Raw genomic sequence first — 15,905 nt, 5'->3', positions numbered from 1 at the left:
TCAAAGGTCAACACCCATACCTTCACCCATCAAACTTTGTAAAGACTTTAGCACGCATCTTTCCCTTCAGGACTGTGAAAAATGCATATTTTATGATTGGCTTTTTGCAAATATTAAATTGAATACTATATGTATTATGTTATATTGATTGGAAGTGCTGTATTAACATTTTAATAGTATGGTAAATGTAGTTTTGTAGTTAAAATAGAGCCTATGTATGTGGGTTTTTTTTTTTACTAACTCAAGCAAGAGATGAGATAATGAAGAAACTCTTCACACAGAGATGACAATGATGGGGGCCCATAAAGAATTACTGCCTCCTTATCGGAAAAGACAAACATTCTTCCACCTTCTCTCTGTCTTTATGGAACCACCAGGATTAAGGGGAAGAAGTTGACAAAAAGCAGAAAAGTTCTTGATTTGCAAGGAATTTATGCATCATGTATGAGATGTATGAATATGCAACAGGCTACTGCTTTTAAAGATTATTCCTTTGTTCCCAAGGCATGCTTATCGGGCTTAAGTGCCCGAGAGCATCCGGACGTCCGTAATTCTTTGCTTTTTATTGTCTTGTAATTGTCCTAACTCTAAATTTTCATTACTCTAATTGTATTACTATTTTTATAACCATTTTATTATTATTAAACTTTAAAAATTTTAAAAACCAAGTGATTGGCGTTTATAACAAGGACCAAGTGTCGTTCATCATCTGGTCACTAGCTAGGTGTTGCTAGGTGTGCTGTGGCATTGCAAGACTCGGAGGACATTGCAGAGAGTTTCTGAATTTTTTTACAGGAGGATTCATCCCAAGAAGGCGCAGCGTTGAAGCGTGCACAAAAAGAACTTAGGGCAAATCGTGCTGGTGGATGTTTGGTGCCCAGGAATTGAGGGAGCAGGCTCACAGCACAGGGCAGATGGCAGGGCTTGCTCAAGAAGCCATCCAGACCTTAAAGGTGGAGACAAAAATCTGAGGAAGAGGTTTTACCTCAACTGCTCTGAGCCAGAGAGAAGTTTGATAAGAAGATCTATGTTTGCCCCTGAAAGAATTTCCTACCAAAGTCATTGACACAGAAACCAAGAAAGAAGGAAGGATAAATAAGAGAAACCTGCAACTGCCTATTCCAATCAGCACTTTGTCTCTGGTGAGCAATAAGTAAACTTATGAGTTTTGTAAGAATGTATAAAAAGCATGCATGCTATAATAAAAACAGTTTGACGCCTTCTGAAAATGGAGAGTGTTGATTTGTATTGTCTCCATCAAAAATCTGCACTCAGTGAAGGGAGTAACCAATGGACAGACAGAAAGTGAGGGTCACTAAAAGTCACAGCATGGCAGAAGATCTCCTAGGCTCTACAGAGGTAGGTTGGGGTTTTTTTCCAAGAAAATAAATGGTATTATTTAGGAAACAGGCTAGGAACAGATGAGCTTTAGATTGCAAAATACTGTAGCTGTTCAAACCTTAAAAGTCCTCAGCAGTAAGGACAGGACAATATTATTCACTTACCAGATGCAATACTAAGTAATAATTTAAAAGTATAGCTACACTGGACAGTCAAGCTCTTAGGAGTAAGACATCCTTTAAAAATATTTATGTGTAGGAAGACTAGTCTGCAGCACAGAACATTACTCTGAAAAGAATAACCAAGCTATTTACCAAAGTATTCACTAAACATGATGATTTTTTGCTCTACAGAATTTAATACATAAGTAAATAATATTGTCTCCAAAGTTTTTCATATGTGATGCATCACTATGGTGATAAATGTCATTAATAAAGACAAAGAAGAAATGGTTCCCAGTATTCTAAGGTTCACCTAAACAAAGAATAATGTAAAAGAAAATAATGTTTTCCATCTTCCGAGCTACAAACAGAGCTGCTTTCATCCACATCAATCACTGCTGTGACTGTAAAAGTATAGGAAAACTGCTAAATTTGTCAAAATAGAGTGACAAAGACATGCAGAGACTTGTCATCAGGCAGCTTTGATCATTGTTAAATAACTTCTCATTTAATTTGTAAAAATTCATATATAAGTCAAGTCATGGTTACACAAGTAATTGCTATTTCTTCTTGAAGTTGCCAGTTCTACTTCTTGACACTTAAGTTCTTCACTGCAGATGGTTTAAGGTTTTACCATGGGTGGTTTTGCAGGTACAGGGGCTGCAATATTACTAAATGCATACAGGATCAGCTGGTTTCGTCAAATAAAAGTTGATCATTACAAGAACAGCTAGTAATACTTTACCAGTCTGCTGCAGTTACCAGAAGAAAATCTAGCAAGTTGCTGTTTCTTGTATCCTTTGACTTTATAAAATTGTGAAAATTTCCCTATTTTACAAGTTAAAAAAGAAAAAGGAAAAGAAAGAAAATCCCATTAAATGTAAAACCTACAAATCAGTTTTCAGTTCTGTGCACTTAGAGATTTAACCTTACACTCCTGTGCTCTGATGGCATCACTGAATGCAAATGCAGTCCTCTAACACTGTAGACCATTTTCATTGCATTGCAGCTGGAGGGTTATTTTAAAAAACATCTTGAAATTGGGGTACAGTTTTTGTGATTTGTCAGTCATGCAGGATAACTCTATTTTCTTACAAAAATGGAGAACATAGAATTCCGTAGGTGAATGTGTTGCCCTTTCAGAGGCTGCTCTTTCTCATGACAACTACCCTTGCCAGAAGAAACTACAAATATTCCCAGGTAAAAGCATGTCTTTTGTCTGCTCTTAATAAAATAATGAAGTGAAAAAAAATCCAGTTTCTGAAAAAAGCCTCCCTAAAATGTAGGAGATAAGAATCTCTGAACCTGTGATTGTGTTTGAGAAAGAGAAGGGAAGGGAAGGGAAGGGAAGGGAAGGGAAGGGAAGGGAAGAGAAGAGAAGAGAAGAGAAGAGAAGAGAAGAGAAGAGAAGAGAAGAGAAGAGAAGAGAAGAGAAGAGAAGAGAAGAGAAGAGAAGAGAAGAGAAGAGAAGAGAAGAGAAGAGAAGAGTTGAGTTCTAGTAGCTATTTTGCTATTTTCAGCAGCAGCTCAGTCAGATTGAAATACTGCTATGGAATCTGTAGAATTTACCTCTTACATATCCACTTTAGTTATGGATAAGGTCTTTCCCCAAGTGTCCTGGTTTTGGCTGGCATAGAGTTAATTTAGTAGCTGGTACAGGGTTGTGTTTTGGAAGTATTATGAGAATAATGCTGATAACACACTGATGGTTTTAGTTGTTGCTAAGCAGTGCTTATCCTAAGTCAAGGACTTTTATGTGTCTCATTCTCTGCCGGTGAGGAGGTGCACACAAAAGCTGAGTGGGAGAATATGGACTGGCCACAGGTTATGGACTGGCCAAAGGATGTTATGCACCACAGAACATCACACTCTATGTATAAATTGCGGGAGTTACCTGAAAGGGGCACTGACAGGAGTGCAGGGACAGAATCTGCTATCAGTTGGCAGGTGGTGTGATTGTAGTGTGCATCACTTGGGTGTTTTTACCTTGCGTTTTTTACCTTGGGTTACCTTGAGTTACCTGGGCTCGGCCAGACACCTCCGGCGCTGGACCCGCCCCGAGCCCCGGCTCTCCCCGGCCCAGCCCCAGCCCCTCTTTCCCCGGCCCGGCCACTGTCTCCCCGGCCCAGCCACTGTCTCCACGGCCCAGCCCCAGCCCCAGCCCTCTCTCCCCGGCCCGGCCCAGCCCCTCTCTCCCCGGCCTGGCCCCAGCCCCAGCCCTCTCTCCCCGGCCCAGCCCCAGCCCCTCTCTCCCCGGCCTGGCCCAGCCCCTCTCTCCCCGGCCCAGCCCCAGCCCCAGCCCCAGCCCCTCTCTCCCCGGCCCGGCCCAGCCCCTCTCTCTCCCGGCCCAGCCCCAGCCCCTCTCTCTCCCGGCGCAGCCCCAGCCCCAGCCCCAGCCCCAGCCCCAGCCCCTCTCTCCCCGGCCCAGCCCAGCCCCTCTCTCCCCGGCCCAGCCCAGCCCCTCTCTCCCCGGCCCAGCCCATCCCGGTTCACCCCGCCCCAGCCCGGCTCTCCCCGCCCCAGCCCAGCCCGGCTCTCCCCGCCGGCTGCGCGCTCCTGCCGCCGTCTGTCCCCTCAGGCCGCGGCTGCTCCGGCCCTTGCCCTGCCCCGCTGGCGATCGGGCAGCGCTGGCAGCGCCGCTCCCTCTCCCGCTCCGGCTCCGCGGGCATCCCGGCGCTCGCCGAGCCCTGGCTGGCGGCTGCTGCGCGCAGGCAGCGCGGTGCGCTCAGCCGCCCGCCCCGCCGCATCCCCGGCGTGCCCGCGGAGCCCCCCGGCAGCCGGCGGCATGTCAGCCGTGCGCAGGAAGTTCGGGGACGAGTACCAGGCCGTGGGCCTCGCTCGCTGCAGCGCCCGCAGAGAGCGGCAGCGCTTCGTGGACAAGAACGGGCGCTGCAACGTGCAGCACGGGAACCTGGGCGGCGAGAGCAGCCGCTACCTCTCCGACTTCTTCACCACGCTGGTGGACCTCAAGTGGCGCTGGAACCTGCTCATCTTCCTGCTGACCTACACGGTCGCCTGGCTGGTGATGGCCTCGATGTGGTGGGGCATCGCCTACCTGCGCGGTGACCTGCACCAGGCGCACGGAGACACGTACAGCCCGTGTGTGGCCAACGTGTACAATTTCCCCTCCGCCTTCCTCTTCTTCGTAGAGACCGAGGCCACCATCGGCTACGGGCACCGCTACATCACGGAGCGCTGCCCCGAGGGCATCGTGCTGTTCCTCTTCCAGTCGCTGCTGGGCTCCGTTGTGGATGCGTTCCTCATCGGCTGCATGTTCATCAAGATGTCGCAGCCCAAGAAGCGAGCCGAGACCCTCATGTTCAGCCGTGCCGCCGTCATCTCGCAGCGCGATGCCAAGCTCTGCCTCATGTTTCGTGTGGGCAACCTCCGCAACAGCCACATGGTGTCTGCCCAGATCCGCTGCAAGCTGATCAAGGTGAGGCTTGTGCGACACTGTGGGTGGCACAGGGCACCTGCGTGGCGGTGGCGACACGGGCAGGGTGCGGGCCGGCTGCAGGGGTGGGCACAGAGGGCAGGAGCGTGGGGCAGCACCTGCTGCCGGTGCCTGCTGGCAGCTCTGCCCTGCCCCGGGGCAGCCGCGCTGTCCCTTGGCATGCGGCTGAGAGGATGTGGCTGGGGCGCTGGGAAGGACTGTGGAAGGGTTTGGTGTAGCTCTCGCAGCAGGAGCCGTGAAAGAGCCAAGCAGGCGTAGGGCAAAACTCTCAGCAGAGACCTCCCAGGGCACTTCAGTGCATGGTGAGGCTGGCAGAAAGCCAGGTTGGTCAGGATGGATGGATGGATGTGTCAGGATGGATGGATGTGTCAGGATGCAGGACAGCTCCAAGGACGGGTGCTAAGGCATGCTGCTTAGAGATTATGGCCGGGAATAAAGAATTGATTTGTGGTGGTATTAAACTAGGATAAAGATCAACCTTGACCTCCTTTTCCTCCTGGGGAAACTTGGTGAGCTTTAACTTGCAGTCCCTTATCCCAGTGTTCCAGCTAGTGACCTCACAGCATTTCAGAGAGATTGTATAGATGCTTTAGTGGAAACACCCTTTGATTGTCACCAATATCTGTTTATTAATCACTGACAATGGCCAGTAGAATTCAGAATGCAAGAAAACTGGAATTCAAAGGTGATCATAACACAAAAAAAAGCAAAAAACCAACCAAACCCAATCCAAATAAACCACAAAAACCAAAAAAACGAAAAAAAAAAACAAAACAAAAAAACCCAAAAACCAAAGCAACCCCAAAACAAACAAAAAAAGCCCCAGAAGAGTTTGGCAGTCATGAAGGTCCAGAAGATAAATTGGGCTGGAGTAGAATGGAAGAAAAACACTGGAAAAGATTAAGCAATGTAGCATCTCACAGCAGCTGTGACTTGTTAGGGGAGCATGCTTAGTGAGGAGCTCTCTCTGAAGCTCCTCAGCTGTCAGAAGCTGGATCTCAGTGATGACATTAATTTTGGGATATCATATTTTACTGTTAGAAATGTTCTGTGCTCTGTCAGGTAATTCTCTCTGCCCTTTTTAATGATCTGCATGAACAAGCACGAAGCAGTAGGTGATGGGGCAGTGGTAAATATGAAAGGCTGTTTTCCTTGTGTTCTTTGCTGAATGCTAGACTGAGCTATTAATTTTTCTTGCTACATAATACCACTTAAAATGGAGAATCTGCTAAGATTTAAAAAGAAGTTGTGTGTATATATATATATACATATATATATATATATATAGGAACAAGCTGTGATGAGTTACACTGGAGCAATTTTTGTAGGAGCTGGAAAGCCAGCTGAACCATGGTTTTTGTTGCTTTGTCCTCCAGAAATTTCCTCTAAAGTATTTAATTCTATCATTCAAAATGGAATGCAAGTGAAAGTGGAATAAAAGTGGGGTCACATTGTCTTTTTACAGAGAGGGCAACTCATTTTCTTTTGAAATAAGACACCAAACATACAGCCTGAGGTCCTTTCTGCTGACAATTCCCAGGTGACTGGGACAGAAAACTCAAAGACATTTGATGGACCTGCATGACCATTGTGTCTTAGGACAGCTGTTTTGTAGGCCAGACACTGAATCAGTGAGCAATTCCTGATTTCTTTTTTTTTGCATGATCGTTATGCCCATGTGTTGTCTTCAAGCTGCTTTGTGACCTCTGACAAACACCAGCTTTGAACAGAAGAAGATTTAGAATGGAATGTGCAGTAGCTGCCCCCTCAGTCCTCACTGAAAGGCGTGGTATTGGTTCCCATGTCCTCCTGTAAATCCTTGTCACCAAACTGGACACACCATTGGGAGCCCGTGGTGGCTGTTCAGATCACCCTTGAATTTCCATCAGCTGCTTTCAGGGAGCTTTGTGAGTCCTGTAAACTTAGGGTGCGTGTGCCAGAATGTGTTTGCTGCCTTCAGCAGATCCTTTCTGTGGTTGGAGCTCTGCCCTCTGTACTTCCCTGCAGTGCTGCCAGCAGCTGATCTTGCTACACTTCTCCTGCACCTGAGCAGGTAGCCAGAATTCTCTTTTGTACTGGTGTCACACTGAAGGAATGTGAGCAATACATCACATTTTTGTAATTGAGCTAGGAGAGCTATTCAGTAGTGAATGTGGTGTTTTGCTGAGTCCAATGGACCAAGTTTGTCTGAACAGCATTTCCTGACAGTGTGCTACATGCCCTGATACATCCAGCAGACTGCAGTGCTGCTGCCACACTGGGCTGCCTTTTCTTTGTGTCCAGGGGCTGTGCAGCAGCATGGCAAAGTGATAGCATGCAAAAGTTTGTGGCTCTTTTTGGACTGAGTTGTGGAGAGTTTGGAAAACAGTTAGAAGGCTAATTGTGTGTGTTTCAGCAAAAACTTTTCCAGAAAAAAACGTTCCTCTCAGGTTCTGGAATGTTTGTTAGATCACCCTCCACACCTTCTCTTCTCTGCTTTGAACAGGCCCAGCTCACACGGGTCATATTTACAATAAAAAGTATTGTAGCTATTTAAAATACTATTTAAAACTATTTAAAATAAAAAGTTGCAGTGATGCCAGGAATTATCTACAGTGGAGCTCCAAGTGTAGTGTAACAACTGAAAAATTCCACACCAATCTTCAGCAATGGTATCAAAGTAACAAGATCCTATTATTCCAGTAATAAAAAATATAATAACACTTCTTGCAAGCTGATGGTCTGAGTGTGGGGGAGGAGCAATGAGCATGTACCAGTTCAGCATTTTCTAGATTTATATGTTTCTCTACAATGTGCTACAATATTAAGCTTGATGGTGCTGCATCTTTTGAATTGCACTTTTTCTGCTCCAGTACTTAATTAGTCCACCTAATATCGAAACAAAATTATATGAGATTATGGATATCAAATTATGGATGATGGATATAAATTATGGATAATTATGGATATCAAAACATAATTATATGAGTTCTCTAATGAGTGAACTGACAGAGGGATAATAATAATAATGATAATGATAATGATAATAATAATAATAATAATAATAATAAAACTGCATGATGTCCAGTTAAAGGGAGATATGCATATTTATGCATAAACAAAGTTTAGAAAAGCAAAGAGAATGAATAAAGGATAGAAGTGAAGATTTGAAGAGCATGATGATTTGAAGATCCAGTGGCAGAAAGTTAAAGACACAAGAGTCTTTTTTTCTTTTAAATTTTTTTTCTTAGCTGTGAAGCAATTAACCTTTAGAGGAATTCTTTGAGAGCTTTAGATTATCAATCTCTGACCACATTTAAATTGCAAGTTAGGGCATTTCTAATTAATTTTGCCCTTGTACAACATGTGTTAATCTGCAAAATTTACTTTGTGTTATGTGGATGGTCAAAACAAAGAGTCACAAGTGTTCCAAAGAGTCACAAGTGTTCCTTCCAGACTTATTCCTGACATTTTATAGCCCTCTGTCTTCTTATTTTGTGATCCTTTGAGTAAAGCTGTAGATGTAAAACAAAGGTCACTGGCTAGAAGGCTGAACCTATTGGGGCTATTAAGCTCTCTTCATTCAGGTTAACCTATTTTTATTCAACAAACAAGTTTCTTTTAAAAATCCTCCATGCCCTGCATAAATCAATCCTGTCTGTAAGATACTGAATACCTCAAACACAACCTTCTGCTTTCTCCCAGATCTGTTACCTCTATTCATCCTCGCTGGATTCGTTTACTATTGAGTGGATTTGATCGAAGACTCTTCCACAAAAGAAAAATGATGTGTAGATCAAACAGTTCTTGAGTCAGTCAGGCAACAGTTTGTGCAAAATTGCACGTTTTTGTCCAGGTAGATGTATTTGATGAAGCTTTGGGACAATTTGAGATGTGGATGTTGCTTCATACAGGTTTGTTACCTTGGAGCAAAGATCATACCTGGGCAATCAGTTTGTGCGCCCGCTGCAAGAACAGCTGCCAGGCAACAAAAGCAGTGTTGGTCTGCAGCCTAGCTCTGCAGCTTGCCTCAGGAAAAGGGAACCGAGGTTTTTGCAGTAGGCTGATTCCACCTTTGCACATAACAGACTGTCATGACTGCTATGTAGCAGTGGTGTTGATTGCTTTTATCTCATAGCACTTTTACCTTTCAGATCATAAATCATTTGTGAAAATGTTCTCACAGGCAGTCACCTGATATTTTCTCTGTCTTCATCAGTAAAGGAGAAATTGACTCTTGTCCTCCTGTGCAGGGGAGAGCTTTGTTACTTAGACAGGAAGAATGTTTCTTCCTCAGCAGCAAAACAAACATGTAGCATATAGATGAAATCATGGATTGTATTTAATAACGAGCTGGGCTCCAGCTGCTGCCTAGCTGGTTATGTAATCTCCAGTAAATACCAGGCAGTTATAAAATCAGCATTTTTAAGGTCCATGTGAGGAGAGGAGACAATATGAAGATAGACTATTTGCTTGGGGATTTTCTTTAAAGACAGAAACTTTCTTAAAAGAACACAAGTCAAACCCGAGTTGATGGCAAACCTGCTGCCTTTGGTTTGCTCTCAGTGAACAGTGTTTCCAAAATGCAACACAATTAAAATGATTTCTTTATTCATTTATTATAGTATAACTTATAATAATATTTATTTATTTATGATCAGTAGTCATCTTCTTGAATCGTTAAGTGCTTTTTAATCAAACAATAAACAGAAAAGATTTTAAATAGGATTTATTTATCAGCTGTGCAAAGCTTCTAATTTTGGTGGGCAATTTCCACCAGAGACCTTCAAAGCAATCACAAGAGGAGCTGCCTGGCCAAGTGATGTAGTTTTTCGTTAGACTTTGAATACCAGGAAAATTTGGAGACAACCCTATGGAGTAGAGGGGAGCTACTATATCAATATTTTTATTGGACCTATGAAATGATGGGAAGAAAAAGGAGGCACTTAGCTTAATAACAAGTGAATTGTTAAGGCCAGTGCAGTATGTGGTACATGCAAGGGATGAGAGCATCAGCAGTGTCAATTCAAGAGCTTTTGTGAAAATGCCACTTACCAGATGCACTGTGCAATTACTGTGGTGTTTACCTTTGAGTTAGTGCATCACAGTGTCTGCCAAACAAAAATTAGTGACATACAAAAATAATGGAACGTGAATTCAAACAACAGAATAAAATGTGCCCAACTTGCAGATTTTGGTCTCGTTAACAGGAACTTTTGCCACAGGATATTCTTGTTGAACAGCCATTATGAGGCATGTAATGTGTGGTACATGACATTTTTGTCAAAAACAAATATCTGTTAAAAATATAAATACATATATACAATATATATTTATATATAACATATAAAAATATACAATATAATATTATTTTTATATAAATATATTATATATATTTATATATAATATATAAAAAGATACAACATAATATTTTTTATAAATATATAAAATATATATTTATATATAATATACAAAAAGATACAACATAATATTATCTATATTATAATTATATTATTAATATTTTAATAGAGAAATATATATACACACACATATATATGTCACAGTAAAGTTTATAGGTGGTGGTGAGATCTACTGGCATAAGAAGAAAAGTCAAAATTGGTTTTGCATAGCAGGCTCACAGTATTTAGCATTACTTACATCTCCATTATGAAGCCCCCAGACCTAGCACGTGTAGCTGATAATGTTATGGAAGTGGCAGGTTTAAACTTTATTGCATTGATTTTATGTTTTGCCTCACACAGTGATTTCTAAATCATCTTTTTACCTTTAGTCCAGACAGACACCGGAGGGAGAATTTCTGCCACTGGACCAGTGTGAACTGGATGTTGGATTTGGAACTGGAGCTGACCAGCTGTTTTTAGTTTCCCCTTTAACCATCTGTCATGAAATTAACTCAGAGAGCCCCTTTTTCTGTCTCTCACAAAGATCACTGAGGAGTGAGCAATTTGAAATCGTTGTCATCCTCGAAGGAATCGTTGAGACCACCGGTAAGACTTAGAACAACCTGCATACTCTGATTTTTAGTCTTTGTTTTCAGTGCTGATATTTTTAGCAAGGCAGCTGCTAGTCCTGGATGCTCTAGCATATCCTGCCATATGCTGCAGAGCTTCAGTGGCTCTCACCAGCCAATAGAGACTCCCTTCCCCACAGGCTCTGCATTGCCAATTCCCAAGGTGGCCAGCAAGAACACGGCCTGCCACTCTCTGTGGAACAGCTCAACATTCTTATGAGGCTTCTGTTTTAAGGACCACCACTCTGAAAGAAAGCTAAACTTCATAAGTTGCCAGTGCTGTAAAATTCCTTTCAGCCCAGCTTGCACTGAATTGAATTCAGAGTAAGAAATCCAGTTTTACAGCACAAATAGAGATTTCATAGTCACAGAGATTGTAGGCATATGTGGTTATTGACAAATATGAGAAGAGTTTTGTTTCTTTTTAAAATTTGGGTATGGTGTTGTCCAGATGACAGCTGACTTTGTGGCCTTTTGTTTTGAGGACTCAATTATTTTATGAATCCCATGAAAATGGGTTCCAGTTATATAAGGAGCTCTTCATCAATGATCCCTGAGTACTGTAAAGTCCAAATCATTCAGTATGGTCATCAGCGTTCTGATCTTCCTTCTTCTTCTGATTTGTTAAACTTTAATTACTCAGAGAGCTTTCTTGTCCTTTCCACAAGATTAGCAGCTGCCTCATTCCTGCCTTGGAAAAGGGGTGTCCCTTTGGTGCAGCTGTGTGCAGTCATCTCTGTCTGATTGCTCTCCACACAAATACACAATCCACTGGGGCAGAATGCTCTTTCACATTGAGTGTGGCATGTTTAGATCCCTGCAGAGGCCTCATCTTACCCTGCAACTGAACCATTTATTTTAGATAAGCATGCATTCATAACCTCCCCTAATGCAATTACCTGTCTGGATAGTTAAAGGGAGACATTTTACACTTGAGAATCCATGTGGCAGCAACCAGAGAGCAAATCAGAGTTTGGGCTTACTGACTGCTGATTCTGCCTCTGGAGACTGCCATGACAGGAAGTCCAAAAGTTCTGCTCACCTGGGATATTTGTATGAATTATTGTGAGTGCTGTTGTGGTGCCATGGTAACAGATTTGCCAGCTTTGTTAGAACACATTTTAGCTGTGAGTTCACACACATAAATACTACCAGTGATGTATTTTGCACTAAGTGGAATAAAATCTTCAATGAGTTTACAATGCCACCTGTGTCTGAACATGGAAGAGCTTCAGTGGCTCTGCCCAGCTTTTGTCTTGACATACTGTTTGGAGAAAAAGTAACACAACCTACAGCAAGGTTATGTTTTTTATTTGGCATTGTCTCCCCCAACACCTGATCCTTGCCAAAGGATTCTGTAATTTTGGATTATACTTTTTTCTGACCCAGAGATGGGGCAACTGAGAGGTGTTTTAAAAGCTTTTATTCCATTTTCAGTCTCGTGAAGGGTGAGACAATACAGATGATATAATTCACACCATCACAATCAGAAGCCAACCATTTCCTAATTACAATACACTGTAAGTATTTCTTAGCTTATCAGCTTTAGCCACACCATGCTGTAAATGCCTTAAAGCCAATCATCTAAAATGACCCCTCGTGGGTCCTACTACAATGCATCTTTCATAGTTCTATTTCTCCAAAGTATCTAGTCTTTTTTGTAAGGCCACCTTTTGAAACTTGTTTTGAGAATTTTCTGTAAATTCATTTCCCACACTGTAAGCCTCTGGCAAGCAATAGTTCTTTCTCCCAAGAAACAGAATTACTTACTCTGTCAAGTCGGAATTGGGATTGTTCAGCCTGGAAAAGGGAAACTTTGGGATGACCTAATTGCTTCCAATACTAGACACAATGAAGAAAATTCTGTCCCAGCTGAAACCAGAACACAAGCTAATACTGTTTTAATTTTACATTTTGCTATGGCTTGGTTGCAAGTCTGCAATATTTGCATAAAAATTGAGTCAGTCAGTTAGAGGCACTCCACTGACTGTCCAGAGATTGTCTAGGAACAATTGCCCTATTTTATAACCTATAAAATCGTTGGCTTGCTGGCTGCAATTGGTTTTTATCTGTCAGCCTTGTCATGTACTTTTGGTCCCATGTGCCAGTCTGCTTGCTCACGTTGGAATGCTCTTGTCCATTTGCACAGGAATGACGTGCCAAGCCAGGACCTCGTACACAGAAGATGAAGTCCTGTGGGGTCACAGGTTCCTCCCAGTAATGTCTCTGGAAGATGGCTTTTTCCGTGTCGATTATTCTCAGTTTCACGCCACCTTTGAAGTCCCCACTCCTCCTTACAGTGTTAAAGAGCAAGAAGAAAACCTGTCCCAGTCATCCCTCTTGAATAGTCCTTTTGATAAGAAAACCAGAAGAGAACAGGTTTGTCCACTTGACTGTGCTGATGTTACAGGAGAGAAGAACAAGCTCCCTGCTAAACTTCAGAAGATCAGCTCAAGGAAGGAAGGCCTTCCTCCAAGAGCCCTGAGAATGAGTTCCAGTAACACACAGAAGACTTTCAGTACTGGAGATCTCTTGAAAATTCAAGAAATAAGTCCCATCTCTGATGGTGAAGACAGTGATAAGAGGATGCAGCTGAAAGCCTTAAAAATAAATGCCAAGGCTCTGACTCAGTCTACTAGCGAGCTGGAGTTACAGAAGGATTTTCCAGGTATGGGCACTCTAGAGGAGAAACTGGAAGATAATTTTCCTGCCAAACTTTGAAAAATGAACTCTGATTGCTTCTTTTAAGAGCTGGAGAAACAGAAGTTGTTGCTGATAAACTGCATTTGAAACTGCTGCCCTGGAAGAGTTGTTTCACAGTAAAGTCACAACTTGGCTTTGCTGCTTTCAGGAAGAATGCTCCTTTTTGTGTAATTGTTCTGTACAGATCCAATTTGGATAGCATAACAGGACTTTGAGGGGCAGTATGGTTACCCTGTCATGCCAAAGAGATTCTTACCCTGATGATGCTTATCAGCATGCTCATTGCAAATCTACCCTGTCTTCCATGTATGCAGATGCTTTTTCACAAAGCAAGGATCAGATCCTTAGTCACACAGATGGAAGCAAGAAGGGTGTAACAGCAGCTGAAACCTGGTTTTGTGCAGCTCAGGTCCTGGACTGCTCCTGATGGGCAGAACAGCAGAACACAAGAGGAAAATGTGACACTGCTCAGTCCTAGTCCAGTTGTCACTCAGTGATCCTTTGGAAAGAGGCTTTCCTGGTCCATCCTTCTTTCCCAGTGACTGTGGCACGCTCCCTCTGTGCTCCCAGTGTCTCATCCGTGGTCATTCAGGTAGAGGAAGCAGTGTGCAATTACCACTTGGGTCATTTGACCCACATGAGCTCTTGTAAACATGAGGATCTTCATCCTGTCCAAAATTAGACCTCAGCATTTGATTTGGTGGATCACATGCTGAATTTTAATGGCCATATCACCACTCACTGTGAAGGAAACTTGAGATCAGTAGCTCAGCTTCTTGGCATGTTTTATATTGCAACTAAATTGCATTTCAGTTTGGAGACATTGTAAGTAAATAAATAAAAACAAAGTGCTAAATAATGCTCAGTCATTACACATCTCAGAGTTTTACTAATGAATGGTAGTCTTTGATGTTGCTGATTTTCATTTTGTTACATTTGCCTTCTCCATTTATATATGATTCTCAGTAATTTTGTAGATTTCATATTTATTGCTATTCAGCTCAATCCACCTCTGTCTGTGAGAGAGGCTTTTCCTTTCCTGGCTGGTAGTAATTATAAACACACCCTGCTCTTTTGTAAACAGCATTCAGTAGCTCAGCATACAGGGTGCTCATCACCAGGGCACTCTCCAATAGAAGGATCAAATTTTGCTCTTGTTATGTGCACGAAATTCAGTCAGATTTAAAAGGGCAATGGCCATATTGTTTGGCAATGCATTCCTTGATGGTAAAGTGATGTATCCAAGCTTGGAATAGCTTGGCTTGCAGAACTCGCTATTTCTTGCTTTTGGTCTGTCTACTGTATGAAACTGGAAAATGCTATTTTATGCAGGGATAAGATGTGCTGCTTGTTGTTGTTTACCTGTTCTCAACATGAATTTCAACAATATATATGTGCTAAAATCTGTATTTTCATTTATCAACTGTATTTGTATGGACTACTTAGATGACAGCATGAAGTCTTAAATGATGATGACTCTCCCTACTCTCCAGAACTGCCAAAATTAGTATAAAATAAAATTACATCCACCTTGGGTCTCAAGCATTCTTTACTCAAATGTGCATGTGTGTGTTGGCAGCAGAGCAGCTCCAGGAGATGAGGCCTCATCCTTGGGCACACTCCCCCTCTGCTGTGAGGCAGGAACCTGGGGAGCTTCACTTGCTTGGGGGCTTCCCTCCCTTTGTGGGGCTGGGGCATGTACAGATGTAAATGGCATTATTAGATTGGATTATTACATTATTAGATCAGCAAGGTGCTGCTCAGGGCAGTTGCACTCATTTTGTGCCTTCTTTTGGGGGTGAGTAAAAATGGGGGGCTGGGGAAGCCTGGGAGGGGGATGGTAGCACCCCAGTGTCACTGGGACAGTGATGATGTGGTGGGGGAGCAGGTGAGTCATACAGGGCCCCTCCAAAAAAGGGTGGTTACAACCCAAAGCAGCATTAAAAGGGTTCAAAAGCAAACTGCATTGTAAAAAATAAAAAAGCCAGCTAGTCCTCTAAGACCCTTCAGACTAAACCAGCTGACGCCTCCAAGAGAATAGAAAATAAACTGGAGGGTATCTGTGTGTGAATATATCTTGATATAAGAAGTTGTGCATGATTAAAAGAATGTGACCGTACATTGAAAGGAGAGCTCTTTTGCATGGTGTTGTTGATATCCTTTGATGTGAATGTGAAACCCAGCAACTGTTCTCTTTTGTTTCCAGATAAAAATTTCTTTGTCTTGCCTGCCTTGC

General features: G+C 42.8%; 1 protein-coding gene across 1 annotated transcript; it reads left to right on the top strand.

The window, feature by feature from the left end:
* The first annotated feature begins 4,042 nt into the window (after nt 1-4,042).
* LOC137487021 (G protein-activated inward rectifier potassium channel 1-like) lies at nt 4,043-15,201 on the top strand. The gene is made up of 3 exons (XM_068212665.1): nt 4,043-4,938; nt 10,727-10,943; nt 13,116-15,201. The coding sequence occupies exons 1-3, from the start codon at nt 4,288-4,290 to the stop codon at nt 13,685-13,687; spliced, it is 1,440 nt and encodes a 479-aa protein (XP_068068766.1). The 5' UTR covers nt 4,043-4,287; the 3' UTR covers nt 13,688-15,201.
* The last annotated feature ends 704 nt before the right edge of the window (nt 15,202-15,905 follow it).

The sequence above is a fragment of the Anomalospiza imberbis genome, chromosome 22 (genome assembly GCF_031753505.1).
Source record: "Anomalospiza imberbis isolate Cuckoo-Finch-1a 21T00152 chromosome 22, ASM3175350v1, whole genome shotgun sequence".
Taxonomy (NCBI): domain Eukaryota; kingdom Metazoa; phylum Chordata; class Aves; order Passeriformes; family Viduidae; genus Anomalospiza; species Anomalospiza imberbis.
This window is presented reverse-complemented; position numbering and strand designations above follow the sequence as displayed.

Bases quoted from the DNA above. Each gene is read 5' to 3' on its own strand.
- LOC137487021 (XM_068212665.1), top strand. From the start codon at position 4,288: ATGTCAGCCGTGCGCAGGAAGTTCGGGGACGAGTACCAGGCCGTGGGC. The intron at 4,939-10,726 runs GTGAGGCTTGTG...TTTTACCTTTAG, and splicing joins TCCGCTGCAAGCTGATCAAG to TCCAGACAGACACCGGAGGG. The intron at 10,944-13,115 runs GTAAGACTTAGA...CCATTTGCACAG, and splicing joins AGGAATCGTTGAGACCACCG to GAATGACGTGCCAAGCCAGG.